The sequence below is a fragment of the Molossus molossus genome, unplaced genomic scaffold, assembly GCF_014108415.1.
Source record: "Molossus molossus isolate mMolMol1 unplaced genomic scaffold, mMolMol1.p scaffold_m16_p_3, whole genome shotgun sequence".
NCBI classification, from domain to species: domain Eukaryota; kingdom Metazoa; phylum Chordata; class Mammalia; order Chiroptera; family Molossidae; genus Molossus; species Molossus molossus.
The window spans coordinates 121,669,511-121,692,722 of record NW_023425366.1 but is presented as its reverse complement, the minus strand read 5'-3'; the positions used below and the strand labels follow the sequence as shown (position 1 = coordinate 121,692,722).

Sequence of the window (23,212 nt, the reverse complement as noted above, 5' to 3'; positions counted from 1 at the left end):
AATACCACACTTGGAGATCTTCACAGGTCAGCCTTTTGTTTATTATTATTATTATTATTATTATTATTATTATTAGTCTGGCTGGACACACGACAGTGTTGTTCAGGGGACCCTGTGCAGAGAATTACTGGTGGGCTGCTACTTCCAGTCCTTTTTCTGCCGGGGCTGTTCAGTGGGTCCTGTAGCTCTAACTCAGCATTTCCCTGAGCATCCTTTTGGCTTGTCACTTGTAACAACTCCTAGGAAAAAAATCACTGATGTGTTGTGTCTGAGAAGGAGAAGTGAGGATGTGACTTAGGTTTGTCACTGATGTTACAGGGAACAAAAAGAAAGCTCCTGGTCTGAGAATCTGAGTGTGGTAGAGGATGGAGTGCTGGAGGCCTATAGAAGGTGATCTGGTGTACCAGGGGATGGGAAAGTCATGGAACAGGCACAAACAGAACCGATAAGAATTGTTTCTGCTGTACCTCCTCTGTTCCTCCCTCCTTCTCCCATCTAGAGAAAAGAGCTACCTTAATAAAATATAACAGGGAAATGTGTCTTTTGTGCAAACTGTTATCAGAAAGGTTAGAGAGTCAAGAACAAAAGGCATTCTGTTTTGAGATATGACTGTTTGCTAAGATCACAGCAAGGGCACTTCCTGAACTTTGCTCCACCTCCATATCCCCCACCCCTACCTCCGCCACAGTAGGAGGTTTAACAGAGCATGTCTGGGAGCAGGTTAAACTTTTCCCCTGGCAGTGGTGTACCTTCAGGTGAATACACAGGTTTGGCAGAAACCCCAGCACAACTTGTCTGTTGAGAGTCTGGACAGAAGGCCCAAACGCTCCTGATACAATGGGAAGGCTGTCTCCAAGAGCGTGCCCTGGCTGGAGCTGGTGTGTGGAACCAGGCCTAGCCTGCAAAGCTGCCTGGGCTAGCATCTGAGGGTAAGAGGAGGCTGTGTTGTGGCAAGACACAGGCTTACACCATGCCCCGCAGTTAGTTTCCCTCCAAGGGGACCACAACCTGGACATTGGTGACCCCAGGCAGGATTGGCCATAGGAGTTCCTCGCTGATAGCTCTGTATGCAGTCTTCCTTGTCTCTCTGTTGGCAGATTATTTGTTAACTGGTGAAGGTAACATTAACATGTAGTGAAGTTTTCTGAGATGCATTTAGATTTCCACATGAGTTCATCTTAACTTGTTTAATTTTGTAAACATTTTTGTAGTTGGTGCCATAGACTTGTGGGTTTCTGGCAAAGCTAGGTTCTGTCTGGTGGGAAATATGAATGGATGGGGCATGTTGTGAGCTGCTTTTCTGTTTTGTATAAGTAGACTGTGGGTGAGCATGCACCATGATCTAAAATGACTTTCTGCCTTTCTTGAAAAGCAGGTGTTTACCCAACTGCCCTGGAAAACTACCTGCTGGCTGACATTTATTCGGGGCAGCCTTGACCAATAAAAACTGACCCTCACGTAGCATAGGTGGGACAGCACCTGGGCAATGAGCCCTACCTTTCTTCTTGGCCACTTGGCCCTCCCTGGGTTTTGTCCTAGGTACTCATGGAACCGATCAGTCCCTTGTCCTTTTTAGGCCCCTGTCTGTGTCCTTGATCTGCGTAGAAAGCTCCAGATAAGAGGCTGTTTACCAGTGCCCCCACTAGGGTGACTGAGTCTTTATGGCTGTACTGTGGGGACAGGGCCTTCATGACCTCATTTATTTGTAATTTTAGGCAAATTAAGGTGTAAGTGCAAACATAAAGCCTTTTGTGAAGTGGTTAACAGTGTTCCTCTGCATACAACTCTCATTTGGTGCAGAGGAACAAGATTGCTTTAGAAAGGAAGGTGAAGGTGGGAGAGTGTTCGCCCTCCTCTCTGTGTTTACAAGGTGGGGAGATGGCCATAACGGAGTGTGTGAGTACCTGACTTGAAGCAGTCGGGTTTATATAACTTCTGCCTCATTGTTTCTGCATCAGTGGAGAACTACTTCCATCTTGAACTGGCCTGGCTAATCTCCAAGGGGGTTTCAGCTGTAGCCCCAGCCTCAGCTGCACGATTTATGGCAATTCCTTGCAGGTGAAATAAACAGGCCCACTGTCCAGACCCTTTCCCCTTCCCTGGTGAGAAATGCTAGCTGGGTGCTGAGTTGATTTGCTGTTGATTCTGAGCTACCATTGAGGGCATGGGGTCCGGGCAGCCCAGAGAAGAGCATTGTATATATTAGAAGTGCCGGTTGCTTGGATTTTTAAAAGCTGACCTTAAGAGTCAAGTTCTGTTTCCCACAGAAAACCATTTCAGAGGGTCTCCAGTTAGTGTCTGGGGGTCCTTGATTGCCCTGTGTGCTGAGGATTAGGGTGTGTGGGCCCTGCCTTCTTTCTGAGTCTGAGGACTGAGGGTGAGGTAGGGGAGGTCCATGGGATCATCCTGCAGGTAAGGAGCAGTGCTCCTGCAGTTTTCAGCTATATGCTGAATAGCTGACTGGTCTTTGTCACTATTATTAGAGGTCTGGGGTGGGGAGTCTTCCTGGTGCCCTTGGGTGGTTCTTGGGTAGTATCCCATGCAAGTGAGCAGTGCCATCTGGGTAGCTGATCAGTAGTCATACCTCAGAGGATATCAGGAATTGACTGGATTTTGTGCCTGCTTGGTGTGTTTCCCCTGCTAGCCACGTCCTGACATACTGGCATCTCCTGCCCAGTCAAATAGGCTTGTTTCTGCCTATGCTACTTGCAGATCAAGCACAGAGCCAGCCTGTGCCTAGTGGAAAGAGACACACCTGCTTAGGGATTATGAGTAGAACTAGAGCCTCTTGAAGTGATTTTCTGGTTTCAGATTTTGAAGTGAACTTAGTTACCATAGATTCCAAGGAAGATTAGGTTTTTCATTAAAAATATAAGTAACAGGCCTGGCCGGTGTGGCTCAGTGGTTGAGCATCGACCTATGCACCAAGAGGTTGCCGGTTCGATTCCTGGTCAGGACACATGCCCAGGTTGTGGGCCCGATCCCCAGTGAGGAGCATACAGGAGGCGGCCCATCAATATTCTCTCTCATCGATGTTTCTCTCTCTTTCTCCCTCTCCCTTCCTCTCTCTAAAAATCAATAAAGAAAAAAAATTTTTTTTAAAATAAATAAATAAAAATATAAATAACGTCATTGAACACCTTAGTAGCTTCATCTCATGTCATTTCCTATTTTAATCTGGCCTTACAAGCAACTGGCAGGGATTCCATCCACCAGCGACATGTGAACCTCACAGTCTTTCATTTTGTTTCGGGACCAGTCTTTGTGGTCTCTCTTGATCTCATACGGTTGTGCAACCTTTTGAGATCAGCATTTACAACCCCCTTTTTATAAATGAGACGACAGGGCTCAGAGTGGTTGAGACCCCAGTCTGGGGTCATACAGCTGGTAGACAGTAGAATGAGGATAGACCTGGGCCTCCCATGAGCCATACCAGGCTCCCACTGGCTCAGCCAGGAGCCTTTGACCCTTTTCCATGGGGGCAAGAAGCCTTGGGGGTGCAACTTTGTGAGGCCTTCTAATTGCTCCCAAAGGTAGCCAAAGACTGACTTTTTTGTTACCGAAGCACTTCTGAACAGATTGTCCACCTACTGTGATACCTGAACCCAAGTACAAAGTGTACCTCTCCCCAGCTACTTTCTGAAATCTTATTGTTTGAAAATTGTTAAACTCAGAATCTTGCAGGCATGACACATTGGCTACTTTTCTTAACCAGTGTGATTGAGTTTTAATTGAAGTTGAGATTACAAATTGAAAGTGACCTATTTGACGGTTCTTTAGTTAGTTTGTTTTTAATATGTTTTTTATTGATTTTTAGAGAGAGGAAGGGAGAGGGAGAGAGAAAGAGAGAAACATCCATATGAGAGAGAAACATCTATCAGCTGCCTTCTGCATGCTCCTTATCAGGGATCTAGCTGCCAACCCAGGTATGTGCCCGGGACTAGGAATTGAACCGGCGACCTCTTGGTGCATGGGACAATGTTCAACCAACTGATCCACATTGGCCAGAGCCAGTTCTTTAGTTTTAAGTTAATTTTTACAATCCACAAATATTTCCTGCCTGTGTGTGCTGGCTGTGTGCTAGGTACTGAGTCCATATGGATAAAAATAAAGATATGTTTAGTGGGAAAGTAGACATTTAACCGGTAAACACAATTGATTGGTTAAATAATTGATTGATTGGTATTTTGAAGTTAGACCACGTAATTGAATTTTAATGCAGAAAGCTTGAACATGCATAACAGGTATTCATGGTGACTTCTTAAATTTTTTTTTTTAATCCTCACCTGAGGATATGTTTTTATTGATTTTTTTTAAATTCTCGCCAGAGGACCTTTTTTTTTCCATTTATCTTTAGATAAAGTGGGAGGGAGACAGGGAGGAAGAAAGAGAGAAACATCAATGTGAGAGAGACACATTGACTGGTTGCAACCCACATGATGCCAACTGGGACTGGGGACAAACTGCAACCGAGGTACGTGCCCTTAGCGGGAACCAAACCTGGCCTTTCTGGTCTGTGGGCCGATGCTCTAACTGCTGAGCCAAACCAGCCAAGTAAATTTTTTTTTTTAAGAGAGAGGAAGAGAGAGAAATATTGATGTAAGAAACATCTATTGGTTGCTTCTCATAGCCACCCTCACCAGGGATCGAACCCACAACCTGGGTATGTGCCCTGACTGGAAATCAAACCCATGACCTTTTGGTGCATGGGACGATGCTCCAACCAACTGAGCCACAGGCCAGGGCTTCATGGTGGCTTTTTAAATCAAAAGGCATATTCTTACACTATTGAATGCTGATTCTTGGATATAAATAATCCTAATGCTGGAAGCCACAAAATAGGTGGCTCTCCTGGGAATTGTAATGTGCTGGAGTGTTTTGTATGTTTTTTAAGTGTATTTATATAACTAACTTTAAAAATTACTCCAGCCCTGCCCAGCTGGTGTGGTTCAGTGGTTGAGCATCGACCCATGCACCAAAAGGTCACCAGTTCGATTCTGAGGTCAGGGCATATGCCCATGTTGTGGACCAGATCCCCAGTGGGGGGGCATGCAGGAGGCAGCCAATCGATGTTCTCTCTCATCAATGTTTCTATCTCTTTCTCCCTCTTTCTTTCCCTCTCTCTCTAATATCAATAAAAAGAAAAAAAAAATATTCCAGCCCTGGCTGCTGTGGCTCAGTTAGTTGAGCATTGTCCCATGCACTAAAAGGTTGCTGGTTCAATTCCCAGTCAGGGCACATGCTTAGGTTTCAGGCTCAATACCCAGTAGGGGGTGTGCAGGAAGCAGCTGATTGATGTTTCTCTCTCACATCAATGTTTCTCTGTCTCTCAAATCAATTAAAAAAATTATTTTTAAATTACTCCAACAGTTTTTTGTACTTAGACATGTTGCCTATTTTTCACTTTTAAATAATATTAATTTTTTTTTTTCTCTTTATTGATTTTTTTTTTATCCTCACCCAAGGACACTTCTCCATTTTTTGTTAAGATAAAGTGGGAGGGAGGGAGGAAAAGAGAGAGAGAGAGAGAGAGAGAGAGAAATATTGATGTGAAAGGGACACATCTAGTGGATGCCTCCCATATGACCCCAACCAGGGTACGTGCCCTCAACTGGAATTGAACCTGCGACTCATTGGTCCACGGGCTAACACTCTAACTGCTGAGCCAAACCAGCCAGGGCTCTCTATTGATTTTTAGAGAGGAAGGAAGAGAGAGAGAGAGAGAGAGAGAGAGAGAGAGAAACATCAATGAGGAAGAACATTGATTGGCTGCCTCCTACATACCCCTACTAGGGATCAGGCCCACAACCTGGGCATGTGCCCTGACCAGGAATCAAACCAGCAATCTTTTGGTGCATGGGTCGACACTCAACCACTGAGCCACATCAGCTGGGCAATATTAAATTGTTTTGTAAGCTAATGTTTCTGCTTAGAAATATAGTAGGTACTTCTCCCATGTGAGAGCTTCCCTTCATATGGTAGTCATTTTGATTCCCACAACAGCAGTGTGCTGTGTGGGGTGTTGGGGTTTATTGCACTTAATGCCACACATAGACATTGTTATTTCCAGGGTGCCAGGACTGACTCTTGGCACTCTCTTTTTAGGCCAATGAGGTGACAGACAGCGCATACATGGGCTCCGAGAGCACCTACAGCGAGTGTGAGACCTTCACCGACGAGGACACAAGCACCCTGGTGCATCCTGAGCTGCAACCTGAAGGGGACATGGACAGTGCGGGCGGCTCGGCCATGCCCTCCGAGTGCCTGGATGCCATGGAGGAGCCTGGCCACGGTGCTCTGCTGCTGCTCCCAGGCAGGTCTGTAGTCAGTTTCAGGATATTATGCGTAAGGCACCATGTGGACTTGTCTGACGGGCAGATTGGGTTCATAGAAGGTTTGTGTCAGAGTGGTTTCCAATCATCACAGGATGTGCCAGTGAGTGTATGCCCTGCAGAATGGCCTATGCCAGCTATCCTGAGCTATCTCCTGGTCACAGCTGACTTCCTTGTCAGGAGATGTCCTACAGCTAATAGCAGATGACAGTACTATAAATGCTGCACAACTTTTGTGGCTGTAGAGGTAGAAAGTCGAGGATAAAAACTTTAACTTGGTCTTTTGTATTTTGTCATCGTAATTCTTTTTTTTCTCTTCACTCAAGGACATTTTTCCATTTTTTGTTCGGTAGAATGGGAGGGAGAGAGAGGAACAGAGAGAGAGAAACATCGATGTGAAAGGGACACATCGAGTGGCTGCCACCCGCACAACCAACCAGGGCCGGGGACAAACTGCAACCGAGGTATGTGCCCTTAGCGGGAACCAAACCCAGGTCTCTCCGGACCGCAGGCCAACACTCTAACCGCTGAGCCAAACCGGCCAGGGCTGTCATCATAATTCTTATAAACCACGCAAGATATATATTCAGTAAATGTCTTCTGTCGGGATCTTAGAACCTCATCTTTATGGCACCCCTAATCAGACCTCCTGTTTCCCCCTACTGCTCCAGGTGCCCCCATACATTTGAGAACTAGTTAGAGAAAGGGTAAGGGTAGGAGAGGTGCTCGTGACCCATGTGGACCCAAATGACAGCTTGTGGTTTTGTCTGCTGCTTGGGAAGCCACTATGCTTAGCAACATTGAAAGTGGTTGGTTTTTATTTTTAACTTTTTTTTTTTTTAAGTGGTTGGTGTGGTGGTGGTGGTATTAACTTACTTTGTTTTATTTTATTTCTTGTTTGATCCTCACAGAGTTTTTCGATTTTTTCTATTTAATTGAAGTATTATATAATGACATGCAAGTGTACCTGTCATAAGTGTGCAGACATGCCCACACCCGGGGACCCCTCCTGCTCCCTTCCAGTCATCCTGGCTTTTTTCTTTTTTAATATGTTTTTATTGATTTCTTAGAGAGAGAGGAAGGGAGAGAGAGAGAGAAACATCATTGTGAGAAACATCTATCTGCTGCCTCCTGCATGTCCCCTACTGGGGATCAAGCCCGCAACCTGGACATGTGCCCTGGTCAGGAATCGAACCGGGACCTCTAAGTCCATGGCACAACGCTCAATCCACTGAGCCATACTGGCTGGGCCATCCTGGCTTTTTTTTTAATCCTCACCTGAGGACATTTTTGCATTTATCTTCAGATAAAGCGGGAGGGAGAGAGGGAGGAAGGGAGAGAGAGAAACATCAATGTGAGAGAGACACATCGATTGGTTGCCACCCACACGACCCCATCTGGAGCCAGGGACAAACTGCAATCGAGGCATGTGCCCTTAGCGGGAACCGAACTCAAGTCTCTCTGGACTGCGGGCCGGTGCTCTAACCGCTGAGCAAAACCAGCCAGGGCTCATCCTGGCTTTTATGTTTTGTTTTATTATTTGTTTTTTGTTTTTTGTTTTTTTTTTTAATTTAATTTATTTATTTTTGTTACAGATGTTTCTCCTTTTCCCCCCACTGATACTCCCCTTCCCAACCTTCCCCACCCTGTCCCCAGCTTTGTTGTCCATGTTCATTGTTCATGCATATAAGTTCTGTGGTTTATCTCCCCCCCCACCTCCTCTTCTGGGGATTGTCAGTCTGTACCCCACTTCCATATCTCTGGGACTACCCCATTCCTCAGACTGTTCTGTTCATTATATTCCACAAATAAATGAGATCATGTGATATTTGTCTTTCTCTGCTTGGCTTGTTTCACTTAGGGTAATACTCACCAGGTCCCTCCATGTTGTCTCAAAGGATAAGAGATCTTTCTTTCTTATAGCTGCATAATACTCCATTGTGTATATGTACCACAGCTTTTTTATCCATTTGTCTACTAATGGACATTTGGGCTGTTTCCAGATCTTAGCTATTGTAAATAGTGCTGCTATGAACATGGGGGTACATATATTCTTTCTGATTGGTGTTTCAGGCTTCTTAGGGTATATTCCTAGAAGTAGGATCACTGGGTCAAATGGCCGTTCAATTTTTAAGGTAACACCATAGTGTTTTCCATAGTGGCTGCACCAGTCTGCATTCCCACCAGCAGTGTACTAGGGTCCCCTTTTCTCCGCACCCTTGCCAACATTTATTTGATGATTTGTTAATGGCGGCCATTCTGACAGGTGTGAGGTGATAACTCATTGTTGTTTTAATTTGCATCTCTCTGATGATTAGTGATGTTGAGCATTTCTTTTTTTTTTTTATTCTCACCTGAGGACACTTTTCCATATTTTTTCAGATAGAGTGGGAGGGAGAGAAAGAGAGAGAGAGAGAGAGAGAGAAACATCGATGTGAAAGGGACACATTGAGCGGTTGCCACCCGCACGACCCAACCATGGCCAGGGACAAACTGCAACCGAGGTTCATGCCCTTAGCAGGAACCAAACCCAGGTCTCTCTGGACCGCAGGCCGATGCTCTAACTGCTAATCCAAAATGGCCAGTGCTTTGAGCATTTCTTCATATGTCTCTTAGCCATTTATATGTCCCATCCTGGCTTTTTTTTATTTTTTATTTTTTATTTTTTTTTATCCTCACCCGAGGACACCCTTCCATTTTTTGTACAGATAGAGTGGGAGGGAGCGAGAGGAAGAGAGAGAGAGAAACATTGACGTGAAAGGGACACATCGAGTGGCTGCCACCCGCACAACCAACCAGGGCCGGGGACAAACTGCAACCGAGGTACGTGCCCTTAGCGGGAACCGAACCCGGGTCTCTCCAGACCGCAGGCCGATGCTCTAACCGCTGAGCCAAACCGGCCAGGGCCCATCCTGGCTTTTTAATGGCAGTATCTCTCTTTCTGGTTTTGTATCTTATATGCTATGTGATGGGATTACATGGAAGTATCTTTTACACCTGGCTTCTTTCACTTCGAATGTGGCTATGAGATTTATTCATATTTTTATGCACAGTTGTAAATCATTTACTTTCTTTCTTTCTTTATTTTTTATCCTTACCTGAGGACATTTTTCCATATTTTGTGCAGATAGTGTGGGAGGGAGAGAGAGAGAGAGAGAAACATCAATGAGAAAGGGACACATCGAGTGGTTGCCACCCACACAACCCAATCAGAGCCGGGGACAAACTGCAACCGAGGTACATGCCCTTAATGGGAACCGACCCCGGGTCTCTCTGGACTGCAGGCCGATGCTCTAACTGCTGAGCCAAACCAGTCAGGGCATTTACTTTCATTATTATTAGAGCATTCCAGTGTGTAGAATATGCTGCAGCTTTTTAATTCACTGGTGATATGCACTTGGATAGTTGACAGTTTTGGTTTTATGTAAAGCTGCTGTAAACATTACATGTCTTAGTATCTCTGGAGCCCACATGTTCAGCTTTATTTTTTGAATTTTTATTATTTTTGTTACAGATGTTTCTTTTTTTTCCCCCATTGACACCCTCTTCCCGATCCCTCCACCCCACCACCAGCATTGTTGTCTATGTCCATTGGTTACTCATACATGCATATAAGTTCTTTGGTTTATCTCTTCTCTCCCAAAGCTTTAGAAGTTACTTCATTTACTGATGGTTACAGTCAGGGCTTATAGCAGTTACATGCCTGCCGGTACTGTGGGTCCTGGTTGCTCCCCATCCTCGGCAGCACCTGGCACTGTCTGCTTTTTTCATGTTTGTTTTCTGGAGGGCATGTAGTAGAATGTTGGTGTGGGCTAGTTCTCACTAGCATCCCAAGTATCTCATGAGGGTGAACACCTTCTGTGTCTTTTCTTGCCTTTATTGCCCATTTGGAGATCCCCTTTTGTGAAGTTGCTGTTTATGTCTATTACCCATTTTATAAACATTTTCTGTAAAAGGCCAAATAATAAAACTTATTTTGGCTTGCAGGCCATGTGGTCTTGCAGGCCGTTGTTCAGCTCTGCTGTTGAAGTGCAAAGCGGCACATAGGTGGGTGGAATTTGGCTTCTCAATGTCTGTTGGTCCTGGAGTTTTATTACTAATTTCTAAGTGTTCTTTATGTATTTCAGATGAGTCCCTTATCCTGTATGTGGATTGCAGATATCTTTTTTGTTTGTTTGTTTAATAAGGAAATTTATTTAGAAAGTCACAGAGGTAGAAGTGAGTTGTAGAAGAAATGGGCTCAGGAAACAAGTTACAGCAGAAGAAGGGCCCTTGGAGCTTAGTGGAGAGAGAAAGAGAGACAGACAGACAGACAGACTTTGAGAAGAAAGACAGAAGAGAGGTTTGGCCTGGGTGTGCTGTTGGAAGAGGAGAGAGAAGAGCTCACCCTCGGGAAAGAGGCGGGTAGGGAAAGGCACTTCTTAGAGCCTCACAGATATCTTTTTACTCTGTAGGTTGCCTTTTCAGTTTCCTGGTGGTGTCTTTGAAGAACAGATGTGTTTTTAATTGTACTATATAGTCCAGTTTATCTGTTTTTGTTTTGTGGTTAGCACTTCTGTGTTTTGAGAAATTTTCCTTACCTCCACATCACTATAATGTTTACTTCTGCTTTTCTTTAAAAGTCTATTGTTTTGCCCTGGCCAGTTTGGCTCAGTGGTTAGAGCGTCGGCCTGCGGTCCAGAGAGACCTGGGTTTGGATCCTGCTAAGGGCACGTACCTCGGCTGCAGTTTGTCCCCAGCTCTGGTTGGGTCATGTGGTGGCAGCCACTCGATGTGTACCTTTCATGTTGATATTTCTCTCAATCTCTTCGTCTTTCTCCCTCCCACTCTATCTGAATAAAAAGTGGAAAAATGTCCTCAGGTGAGATTAAAAAAAAAAAATTTAATAAAAAATAAAATAAAATAAAATAAAAGTCTATTGTTTTGCTTTTGTATTCGGATCTGTTACCTCTTTTGTGTATGGTATGAGGTAGGAATAATTTTTTCCATAGTGATATCCAGTAGACTCAGCTTAGTTTTTATTTTGTAAATACGTTTTTATTGATTCTTTTAGAAAGAGTGGAAGGGAGAGGGAGAGGGAGAGATAGAAACATCAATGAGAGAGAGACAACATTGATCAGCTGCCTCCTGCACGCCCCCTGCTGGGCATTGAGCCCACAACCTGGGCATGTGCCTTGACCAGGAATTGAACTGGGACCTCTCAGTCCATGGGAGGACACTTAATCCAGTGAGCCATACTGGTTGGGCGACTCAGACTTATTTTGAAAACATTCCTCCTTCTACCTCTCCAGGTGTCACCTCGGTCCCATGAGGTGTCTACTAGAACATCTGAACTCACACACATGTGACTCGCAGCATTTCTGCTGGAAAGCGCTCGTCACATCCTTAGTTCTGCAGCTGCTCATGGCCCTGAGTCTGAGTGTGTCTTTTCTGTTTTGCCTTTTCAGATCCCACCTGCACAACCAGTCTGTCGTCACGGTGATAGGTGACGAGGAGCATTTTGAGGATTATGGTGAGGGCTGTGAGGCAGAACTATCCCCAGAGACCCTCTGCAGTGGGGAGCACAGCTGCAGAGACCCTGCTTTTCTCACTCCCAGGTAATGTATCCCTGCACTTGTGTGCGTGTCCTGCCGTATTTCCCCGTAGTTGTGGGGAAATTTCCCCTTTGGTTCCTAGATTGGTAAGAGAGAACTTGTTTTATCCTCTGTAATATAACTAACATACACAGCCAAAATCTTAAGATTTATGCCTTGGTGAAAGTTAGCTGAAGTTTTTCTCATCCAGTTATATTCCCAGATCGCTCCACATTGATGAGGCCTCAGCTGAACCATGTGGCACAGAGCCTGTGTTGGTATACTCAGCTTTGTGGGTTCCATAGCCCATAGTTGTGATCTCATTATGGTTAGTAGCTGGCTTTGAGGGAAGCTATATGTATGTGTATGTCTGTATATGAGAACATTTAAGTTCTGCTATCTTAGCAAATTTTATTTATACAACATGATATTATTAACTATAGTTGTAGCTGAATATCTGTATCCTTTGACCAGCCTCCAAGGGAGCCTTTAACATCACAAACAGTTCTATGGATTCATTTTCTTGTAATTATCTGACATCCCCAAACTATCTAGAAAGTTCTGGCTTTGCACTGTGATATCTAAAGGGCTAGATCCTCACTTATAAAGCTGGTTACTCCCCAGCTGTCCTTCCTCACAGGAGGCACTGGGAGAAAGCTGGCACTAGTATCCAAACAAGGGGCCTAAGGGTGCTTTGTCCTGTGGGCCTGGCAGCCTTTCACTGGTGGCCTGCCCATCAGAGAGCATGCCTTCTCTCAGTCCACTGAGCCACACGTACTAGGCTTCATGCCTTCTCTTCATTCAGGTGAGATCCTTGCCTCGCTCAACAGCCTGTACTTCAGCCACCTCTCTCATTTGCACCCGTTTTTTAAAATTCTTCATCTTTGCTGATAGCAAAGGCCAAGTATCTTGAAACTGGCATCTGCGAAATTCTTCCTTTGCCCAGACTGTTACCCAGGCCTAGAAAACCTGGATAAGGGCCAGTACCAGGAGGGTCTGCCTATGGGGTCCTTGCTTTTTCCATGTGTCATCCCCTAAGCTGCCCACCAGCGTGGGGTGAGGAGCCCGTCAAAGGTATTTCTAGAAGTGCTAGTGAGTAAGCAGTAGCTTTCTCTCTGTAGGTTTCCTCTTCCCATACAAACGCACACTTGCAGTGGTGTTGAGATCATTGGTAAGTGTACGTTTCTGTTTTGGTAATCTCTTCCTGTTGTTTAGTTTGTTTCTTGTCCAGTGTTCCACTGTTTTTAGTCTTAAGTATGACTTCTATGCTACAATTGATATTTCCCTTTAACCTTTCTTCAAATTAAACTTCCAAATTGGCCTGTATTTATTTATTTTTATTCCTCACCCAAGGATATGTTTATTGATATAAGAGCAAGAGAGAGAGAAACATCAATGTGAGAGAGAAACATTGATTGGTTTCCTCCCATATGCACCCAGACCAGGGATTGAACCTGCAACCCTTTTGGTGTATAGGACAACGCTCCAACCAACTTAGCCACCCAGCCAAACCTCAAATTGGCTTTTAAGAGCCTGTGGGTCCTCATGCCCCGTGGACATTGCTGCCTTCTGGCTAACAGAATTCTGACTTATTTATTGTTGTTAATCCTCATCCAAGGATATTTTTCCATTGATTTTTAGATAGAGTTGAAGGGAGGGTAGAAAAGAAAGAGAGAGAGAGAGAAAATGAAAGATCCATGTGAGAAAGACACATTGATTGGTTGCCTCCTGCACAAGCCCCACTGGATCCGGGGATCAAACCTGCAACCTAAGTATAAGCCCTTGACCAGGAATGGAACCCGAAACCCTTCATTCCTCAGGCTGACGCTCTAACGACTGAGCCAAACTGGCCAGGCCAGAATTCTAACTTTTTAACAAAGGTCTTAAAAATTAATAGAATTAGCCCTGGCTGATTTGGCTTGGTGGTTAGAGTGTCGGTCTGCGGACCAGTGAGTCTCAGGTTCGATTCCGGTCAAGGGCACGTACCTTGGTTGCGGTTCGTCCCCGGCCCTGGTCAGGGTTGTGCAGGAGGCAACCAGTTGATGTGGCTCAATCACATTGATCTTTCTCTCTGTCTCTCTCTCCCGCCGCTCCCACTCTATCTGATAATACATAGAGAAATATCCTCGGATGAGGAATAAAAAAAAAATAATAGAATTAGCCCAGCTTGTGTGGCTCATTGGTTGAGCGTCAACCCATGCACCAACAGGTCTCTGGTTTGATTCCTGGTTAGGGCACATGCCCAGGTTGTGGGCCATATCCCCAGTGAGGGGCATGCAGGAGGCAGCCAATCAATGTTCTCTCTCATTGATGTTTCTTTCTCTCTCTAAAAAAATCTATAAAAAAAAGTAGAGATTTACTGGTAATTCATAATTCATGTGTAGTCTTTGATATTCGTGGTTTTTAGAGCAGTTGTTAAAGCATTTATAGTATAATGAGTAAAATTCCTCCTGGAGACATGCTTTGCTCTTACACTGACGGATGTTTAACAAAGCAGGAAGCAGTGTGTTCAGGCACTTTCTTTTTTTTTATTTTTTCTTTATTGATTTTTTTAGAGAGAGAGGAAGGGAGAGGGAGAGAGAGCTAGAAACATCGATGAAAAAGAACATCGATTGGCCACCTCCTGCATGCCTCCCACTGGGGATTTGGCCCACAACCTGGGCACGTGCCCTGACCGGGATTTGAACTGGGTCGACGCTAAACCACTGATCCGCACCGGCTGGGCAAGGCGTTTACTTTTTATTAAGGGTAGCTGATGGCCTACTTTGTTTCCTCTAAGCCCTTGACCAGGAAGGAGCAGGTGTGTGGCTGAGCCTCCTGTGGCTTGAGCTGGTGTGTGCCATGGTTGTAGGTGACGTTGAGGGAGGTGGGTTTACATTAGATTGAAAGAGTCAGAATCTCCCACAGCCAGTTACCTGACAAGATGCTTTTGCCTGGCCAACTCTAGCCCTGTGCAGAGTCAGGGGTAACCTGATCAATTCTTGCTGTCTTCTGAACTGACACTTTTGTCTCTCTAGCGCCGACCCGCTTGCCGCAAAGCTACACAGCATCCTCACTGATGAGGCCTTTGAGTTTTACTGTAGCCAGTGCCATAAACAAATCAACCGCCTAGAGGATCTTTCTGCTCGTCTGAGTGATCTTGAAAAGAATAGGTAACTGGTGTAGTGCCTGGCCTTGCTCTGTGTTCAAGGGTGAGGGGGACTCTTGTCCACATCTGCCCCTGGCTGGTCTGGCCCCAGGTGCCACTCACTTGGGCTAGTCAACCTGGGGGGACTCCCTCTGGAAGCTGAGCCTAAATTGTGGTTTGAAGGTGAGCGTGCAGACACAGGACTCTTCCCTGGCCCTGCCCCACCCTCCCTGCATGCATCGAGCCTGTGTTTGATGTTCTTCACCCTACTTGCTCCTGTGTGCATGCCCTAGTCTATCAGCTGCTTCTGTCTCTGCAGGAGGAGACAGTCTTTAGATGCTATGTAACCTGCATGTGGAAATCCAGCATGTGAAAGTCTGTGCTTAGAAAGAGATACTTTCTTCATTTTACTAAAAGATTTCTTTAATTGGGAGTTAAATGAAACAGCATGGGAAATTTAAAGTAAGATTTGGTCTTAAAAACAGATTTGCAACCAGCTTTCAGGAATGTTGGTTTAAATTAGGTCTGCATTCTCTAGGTGAGTCCCTCCCCTGAACTTACTTTTGTAAGGCTGCCTCAGACTCTATTACAAGAAGAATCCAGCTTTGCTACCCTGATTTTAAAATAGGCAGTCAGGACCCCAGCACGTACTGCTGCTTTCTACCCTCATCATTCCATTCTCTCTCCTCCATCTACTGAGTCCAGTTTGTAATTAGACCATTTGCTTCTCTTTCCATCCTGATACCCAATCCCTCCTCAGGTCAGAGTTCCAGGAGGAGACAGTTCCTTTTTCTTGGCTCCTCACAACTTCAGAAGATCTAGTTATAGAAAATAATTTTGGATAGTTTGCATATATTGACATGCCCATTAAGCATATTGTTGATTTAGCTGGTCATATGAGCAAATCCCTGGATGGGCCTCTTGGTACATGCTAATCAGTGCTGTGGGCTCCCAGGCAACAATCCAGGGAGGCTTCCTAGAAGAAGGCGTCTCAGACTGGTGGGAGGTTTCATAAAAGGTGGCAGAAATGTGAACCATCCTGCTGGTTTCAGTGTGTTTAGAGTAGTCTTCTAAAAACCACTTATGTATCTTTTTTTCTTTTTTTTCCCCTTTATTTATTTTTAGAGGGAGAGGGAGAGAGAGATAGAAACCGATGAGAGAGAACATCGATTGGCCGCCTCCAGGATACCCTACACTGGGGATTAGGCCCACAACCTGGTCATGTGCCCTGACCGGGAATCGAACCAGCAACCTCTTGGTGCATGGGTCGATGCTCAACCACTGAGCCACTCCGGGTGGGCCCACTTACATATCTTGAGGAGCCTGCCCCTTTAGGGCCTTGGCCAAGGCCAGCTTAGTCTTTCCAGTGGGTCCTCATGACCTTGGCTCGGCTGTTCTGCCTCTAGTTCCAATTCCAGTGCATTTAATGTCTTTGACACTTTTTCTTGTACTCTGTGCAACACTCACAACACAGGCTGGAGTCCAGCAAATGCCCAGTTAGGTAGAGACGACATGATGGGATCCCAGCATGTGTCCCATTGGCAGCTTCAGAGGGGATCCTGGTGGGGTCCCAGCAGCACTGATGAGAAATTGGAAGTGCTCTTTGAGGTGGATCTTCCAGGGACACTTGAGATAATGTGGTGTCTGATGATTCCAAAGATCCACTTGCCTCTGTTTTTTTACCTCTTATGTAATTTTACCTGAGTGCTCTGGTGAAAGGTCATTTATCCTTTCCATGTGAAGACTTGCCTTCCTGCTAAGTATGTTCCAGTGCAGGTATGTCATCTCTCACTCTCTGAAGATTTTTGACATAAAAATGATCTTTTCCCATGTGGAGAATCTGTCCCAGGACTGCTGTGGTCACCTCTGCTAGGCTTTGTGGGGCAGATAACAGACTGGGACATGGCTGAATACAGCTAGCAAGTCCAATGGGGTCTTACTTCCAGTTTCAGCCACCCATTTCCTAAGAAAGACTACCAAGGTTGGTTAATATACCATTAAAATTATTAATATGGCCCTGGCCGGTTTGGCTCAGCGGTTAGAGCGTTGACCTGCGGTCCTGAGAGACCCGGGTTTGGTTCCCGCTAAGGGCGCATACCTCGGTTGCAGTTTGTCCTCGGCCCTGGTCGGTTGTGCGGGTGGCAGCCACTCGATGTGTTCCTTTCACATCGATGTTTCTCTCTCTCTCTCTGTTCCTCTCTCTCCCTCCCACTCTACCTGAACAAAAAATGGGAAAGTGTCCTCGGGTGAGGATTAAAAAAAAAAATTATTAATATGATCAAGACACAACTGTCAGTCATTTCCCCCTAAACACTCAGTTGAAGAGATCTGAGTCTTGCCTGTTGGTTTCCATGGAATTGCCTCAAAATAAATGTACTTGGTCGTGGTTTGTGGAAGATGAAAGGATTTAGTCCAAACTGTATCTGGAAGTTTGACATCAGATAAAATTCCTACTAAGTGAGCTTCAGAAGATGCTGATAGCTATCATATTTTCCAGGTACCTGGGAGCCTCTGTAAAAACAATTCGTTTGCCCTGGCCGGTTTGGCTCAGCGGTTAGAGCGTCGGTCTGCGGTCCAGAGAGACCCGGGTTCAGTTCCCGCTAAGGGCACGTATCTCAGTTGCAGTTTGTCCCCGGCCCTGGATGGGTCGTGCGGGTGGCAGCCACTTGATGTGTTCCTTTCGCGTTGATGTTTCTCTATCTCTCTTCCTCTCTCTCCTTCCCACTCTATCTGAACAAAAAATGGAAAAATGTCCTCTGGTGAGGATTAAAAAATAATGATAATAAAACCAATTAATTAATTTTGTAGGAATTTTGTAGATGTCTGCTTTACCCAGAGGTATATTTTCAGATTATAAACCCTGTCACTGGACTGCCAATCTACTCCGAGAGGTCGGCTAGGAAGACTGAACAGTGAGTCTGTCATACCCTATTAGTTTCAGGGAGTCTTGGTAACATTAGGATGAAATTAAATTTGTGTTAAAATACACACTATCAGGTCCATTCAGGAGAGAGAGCTACACAGTAATTTGAACAGGGTAAGTTTAATAAAAAGAATGACTAAAACAAAGAGTCAGCTAGTAAGAGTAGAGAGAACTTGGAAGAATGCAGGAATAGCATCTGTAGAGAGCAGCCAGCCTATTCAGAGCTAAGATCTGACCCTGCTGCAGAGAGTGTAGCCGTGGTAAACTGGGTGGCAGATATGTCACTGTAGTGCTTCACAGAGGGTGTTGAGCTATGACGGGTGGGGACACGACTGTGTGAGAGTCTACCTTCTAGATCTTGCTGGAAATCTCTCTCTGGCTGCCAGGAAAGCTGTTTGTTGGGAGGAGTTTCATCAGAGGTACTTTGATACAAAACTGCTGTAGAATGTGAAAAGGGAAGTTGCTGGGCACTGGGTGCTGCTGGGCGCTGGCACTGGGGAAGCTGCCCATGTAGGATTTTGGAGTGTGAAGTATTAGTGCCTAAGTTAAAACCAATGACAATACTTTGCTGTTATAAACAGGTCCGTGTCATGTTTCATATGGGAGCCAACCGTTTGGAGATTAAGTTGGCTTCAAAATCATTTGGGATGTGGCATTGGCCAGTGGCTTGAACTCAGTGCAACCAGCTGGAGGGTCCAGGCACTGGGGTCAGCCTCTGAACTGAGGTCTGATTGTAACTCTTATACATTTCTTTGGGGTATGGATTAATAATGGCTTTCTGAGACCTTGATAAGCCCCTGAGATTGCTCCCATGTTCCTGAATGTTTTGCTGAATAGGCCTTCTATGCATGGAGCTGGCCGTGTGAGCAGGGTGCTGCATGCCTGTGGACGCACCCCCATCCCCATATCTCTTCAGCCCGAATTTCCTGTTTCCTCCCATTCCTCCCTGTCTGTTCTCTGACACGATTTTCCTGTTTATTTTGATTTTGCACAGTCCAACGAAACGGCTCTCCAGCAAGAAGGTGGCAAGGTAGGAAACCATTGATTGTTTATTGAGATGTATCATTCATTATAGCTCTTTTAAAAGCCGTGTCTAGAAAATATTATTTTCCAAGGTATTTTTTTTTAACTTTTGAAAGTTGCTTCTCAAGGTTTGGGATCTAAAACAATTCGAGGGGATTGGGACCTGAATTTGTGACTGGGAAGTTTATGTTGCAAGTTTTGGACATCCCTCCTGTTTTATTGAATATTCACCACAAGGCCTAAAGGGAGTCCATATCCCTACATCTCTGCTGTAGGTTGACCACTGATAGAGTCCATAAGGGGCCTGATCTCACAGAGCCGGAATGTGATAGAGTCCAGGTCTGGGTCTGCCTCCTTCAAAGGCTGTGTCTTTCTCACCCCAACTGGTTCCCCAAGGTTAGGAGAAGAGAAAGGAGATGTGCCTAATTCTGGATTTCTAAAGAACATGCTTTTGTGACTATTTCTCTATTTTTCAGTTTTAGAGACTATTTATTGGCTTCCTACAGTGAAAGATGGCAGCACCTACATTTATTCTCTTCCCTGCTGTGCTAGTTCTAAAAACAATTTTCAGAGTTTATAAGATGCCACGTTCTTCACAGGAAGTCATGTAACATGTTACTGTATATCCTATTTAAGACAAGTCTTTGTTTTTCCTGGAGGCAGTGATTGTCTTCATGTTTTTATTTGCTTCATCTTTTATTTTTATTGTTGACACTATTACAGATGTCCCCATTTTCCCACCCTTTGCCCACCTCCACCCAGCTCTTGTTTCATCTTCTGTGCTACTCTTGCCTTCTCTGCTGACAGGGCCACAAGGCAGCACTCTGCCTATCTGGGCATTTCTTCTCAGAGCCTCTGCCCTTTGCACAGGTATGTGCAGGCTGCATTGCTGTGGTCCTATTTCCCCCATACATTGTACAATCCAGATATTTGTTTCAGGTATTGGATCATGACACTCCCTCATATTCTGTCTTCCTTTATTTTATCTCTATTTTTCTGTCCAACAAATATTCCTGTAGCTTGTTGAAAATAGAGGTACCCAGGAAATAAATTTTAAGACCTTGCTAGATAGTTTACTCTTATAGTTTGACTTGGTATGGAAGTCTGGATTGTAAATAATTTCCCTTTAGAGTTTTCAAAGGTATTGTTCACTATCTTCTAGTACCAGGTCTGCTACAGAGAGGTCTAATGCTTTCTAATTTTTCTTTGTGAACATTTTTCCTCTCTGGAAGATTATAAGATGTTTCCTTATCCTGGTAGTTCAGAAATTTTGTGATCAGTCTTGTGAGTTCTGATTCCCATTAAATGTGCTGGGCTGAATGAAAAATGTGCTATTTCAATCTAGAAGCTTCTGTTCCTTAGTTCTTGGGAACGTCATTGGCCTGTTTCATTGACGTTGTCCTCTGTCCCACTTTTTGCTCCTTCTGGTACTCCTGCTTATGGCTCTGCATGCCTTCATCCTTGCTGCCTCTATGCCTCTCTGTGCTCTGACTTTGTCGCCTGTGATGCATCTGCTGCCAGCTCTTCCTCCCCATTTCTTCCTTAAGTTCTCATCTGGGCTTCGTCCTTCTTGTTAGAGGTCTCTTTCAAACAACTGGAGGTACACTCTGTGTGTATTGGAGTGGTTGCGCAGAGCTGGCAGGTGGCCTCTGACCAACATGTAGTGTAGACAGGCCCCTGTGTCAGCAGGTCTTTTCTCCAGCCACGCTGGCTGATTTTTCCAGAGTGAGTCCTGCCTGGCTGCCGGCATTCAGAGAACTGTGCTGGGTCCACCATTTAGTTTGTAGACTGTGGGTGCATTCCATGTGTCCTGAGTCCAGGGCTCCTCCTGGTCTAGGAGAGTCCTTTCTAAGGGTGTGGTTGCCACCCCTCCCACCCTCTGTGCTCATCTCTGCTGCCCCGTTCTCAGGTGCCAGTCCTTCCTGGGTTCTCCAGAGGAAGCCCGCTGGTCTTCAGAGTCTCACTGGCTGGCTGCGGCCCTCCTACCCCTGCTGTCCAGTCCCATTGCCCTGGACATCTCTTTCTTGGTGCCATTTCCTTTTCTGCTCTCCTTGTTCTTGGGGATGTAAACATTTTTCCCCTATCGTCCTTAGGGCTTAGGATCCAGACAAAGCATGGCTGAATGTTACCAACTCACCTTTTCCACTTGTTTTCTCACATCACCCCTTTCATTAAAGTATCCAAGTTCTTAGGGATATAATATTAATTCCAAACCCCACTTTATTATAGTTTCAGCATTACTTTCTGTCTTACTTTCATATTTTACCCCAAATAGGCTACAGCTGGTGAAACTAAGGAAGGTAAAAATCTAGCTGAGTCATCTTCTCTCAACCTCCCACATCTGGGACACTGAGCGACCTTGGAGTTGTTGAGACCCAAGCTGCTTCAGCTTTTGGGCTTTTTGTCTGCTTTACGCCCTCTGAAACACCCTCTGAAAACTTGATTTTTCCTTCACAGATACCCTTTGGTAAAGAAAAGCCCAATCTGCAGGTATATGCGAATAGAGCTTATGAACAGAGGCATATTTTTCGGTCTGTACATATATACCATGTAGATGCTCTTTCAATCTGCTGTTATTTTGCCCTTAACACCAACACCAGAGTTCTATTTTTTTTTTTTTTAATCCTCACCCGAGGATATTTTTCCATTTTTTGTACAGATAGAGTGGGAGGGAGAGAGAGGAAGGGAGAGAGAGAGAAACATCGACGTGAAGGGACACATCGAGTGGCTGCCACCCGCGCAACCAACCAGGGCCGGGGACAAACTGCAACCGAAGTACGTGCCCTTAGCGGGAACCGAACCCGGGTCTCTCAGGACCGCAGGCCGACGCTCTAACCGCTGAGCCAAACTGGCCAGGGCCAGAGTTCTAAATAAATGAAAAATAACTTGTGATTTCACACTTCATAATATTTCAGCCCTTTGCAAGTGGCCATGTGGCTGGAGTATGGGTTTTAGAGCCACCAGCTCTGGCCTCTGTGACCTGACTGTGTGCCTAACCTGGATAGAAATGTCTCTGGGGGTCTGTGCATGTGAGGACTCCAAGACACCGGCACATCGCCAGCCTCTGGACCAGAGGGAGCGCCAGTGGGACTGCCACAGCAGAAAGCAGGTCTCGGTCAGATGACCGAGTATTCTGCAACTGGTGGTTTACCTGCTGCCCTTTGGGATGATCAGGCATTTCCCACAGTCCCCTCTCCTGGTAGGCCTCCTGCGTGTGTGGGGGCGGGGGGTAAATAAACAAGACCCTCACCCACAGTGCCAAGAAACCTTGGCCTTTCCCTGGGGCAACCACCTGCTGGGACCACACTCTGGGTGCTTGAGTGTGACTTCAGGTTCAGCTATTCAGAAGTACTCTGAGCCCCTAGTAGGAGCTCAGGATTGGGTGACAGGCCCTACACCATAGCCCCTCCTCAGCATGGTCTCTAGGTCTGGGGTGGGCAGCTTCCTATCTTAGGATTGGCATTAGGAGCTTGTGTTTGGAGTCAAGGTCGTGGGTATTTGAGAACATCTACTGGACAAGAAAGTGATGGCCCTGCCCTTAAAGTTCAGTGCCCTTTTAGGGAATCAGATGAAATCTAAAAAAGGTGCTCATATGTCTTACGCAGGGCACATTCAAGGGACTCATGGTCCCTAGAGGTGAAGATGCCCTTCTTTTTTGTTCCTCTTCGAACATTTCTGGAGTAAAAAAATTTTTTTTCTTTTTAAATCCTCACTCGAGGATATTTTTCAATTTATTTTCAGACATAGGTGGGGGGAGGGGGAGAAAGAAACATCGATATGAGAGACACATTGGTTGGTTGCCTCCTGCACAACCCTGACCAGGGCCGGGGACCGAACAGCAACCAAGGTGTGTGCCCTTGACTGAACTCGAACCTGAGACTCTTTGGTCCGCAAGCCAACGCCCTAACCACTGGGCCAAATCGGCCAGGGCAAAAATTTTTAGGAAATGTACAAACTAGGTCAGCATTAAAAAGAAATGGGACGCCCTGGCCGGTTTGGCTCAGCAGTTAGAGCGTCCACCTGTGGTCCGGAGAGACCCGGGTTCGGTTCCCGCTAAGGGCATGTACCTCGGTTGCAGTTTGTCCCCGGCCCTGGTTGGTCGTACGGGTGGCAGCCACTTGATGTGTCCCTTTCACATCGATGTTTCTCTCTCTCTCTCTTCCTCTCTCTCCCTCCCACTCTGTCTGTACAAAAAATGGAAAAATGTCCTCGAATGAGGATTAAAAAAAAAAAA

At 45.5% G+C, this 23,212-nt stretch overlaps 1 protein-coding gene across 1 annotated transcript in view; it reads left to right on the top strand.

The window, feature by feature from the left end:
• The window catches only part of RAB11FIP3 (RAB11 family interacting protein 3), a 106,580-nt gene that overhangs the window by 70,528 nt on the left and 12,840 nt on the right, over positions 1-23,212 (top strand). The window contains exons 4-7 of the mRNA XM_036280378.1: positions 6,106-6,317; positions 11,780-11,929; positions 14,923-15,057; positions 18,950-18,985. Of these exons, the coding sequence (XP_036136271.1) occupies positions 6,106-6,317; positions 11,780-11,929; positions 14,923-15,057; positions 18,950-18,985 (533 nt within the window). The remainder of the gene's footprint in view (positions 1-6,105; positions 6,318-11,779; positions 11,930-14,922; positions 15,058-18,949; positions 18,986-23,212) is intronic.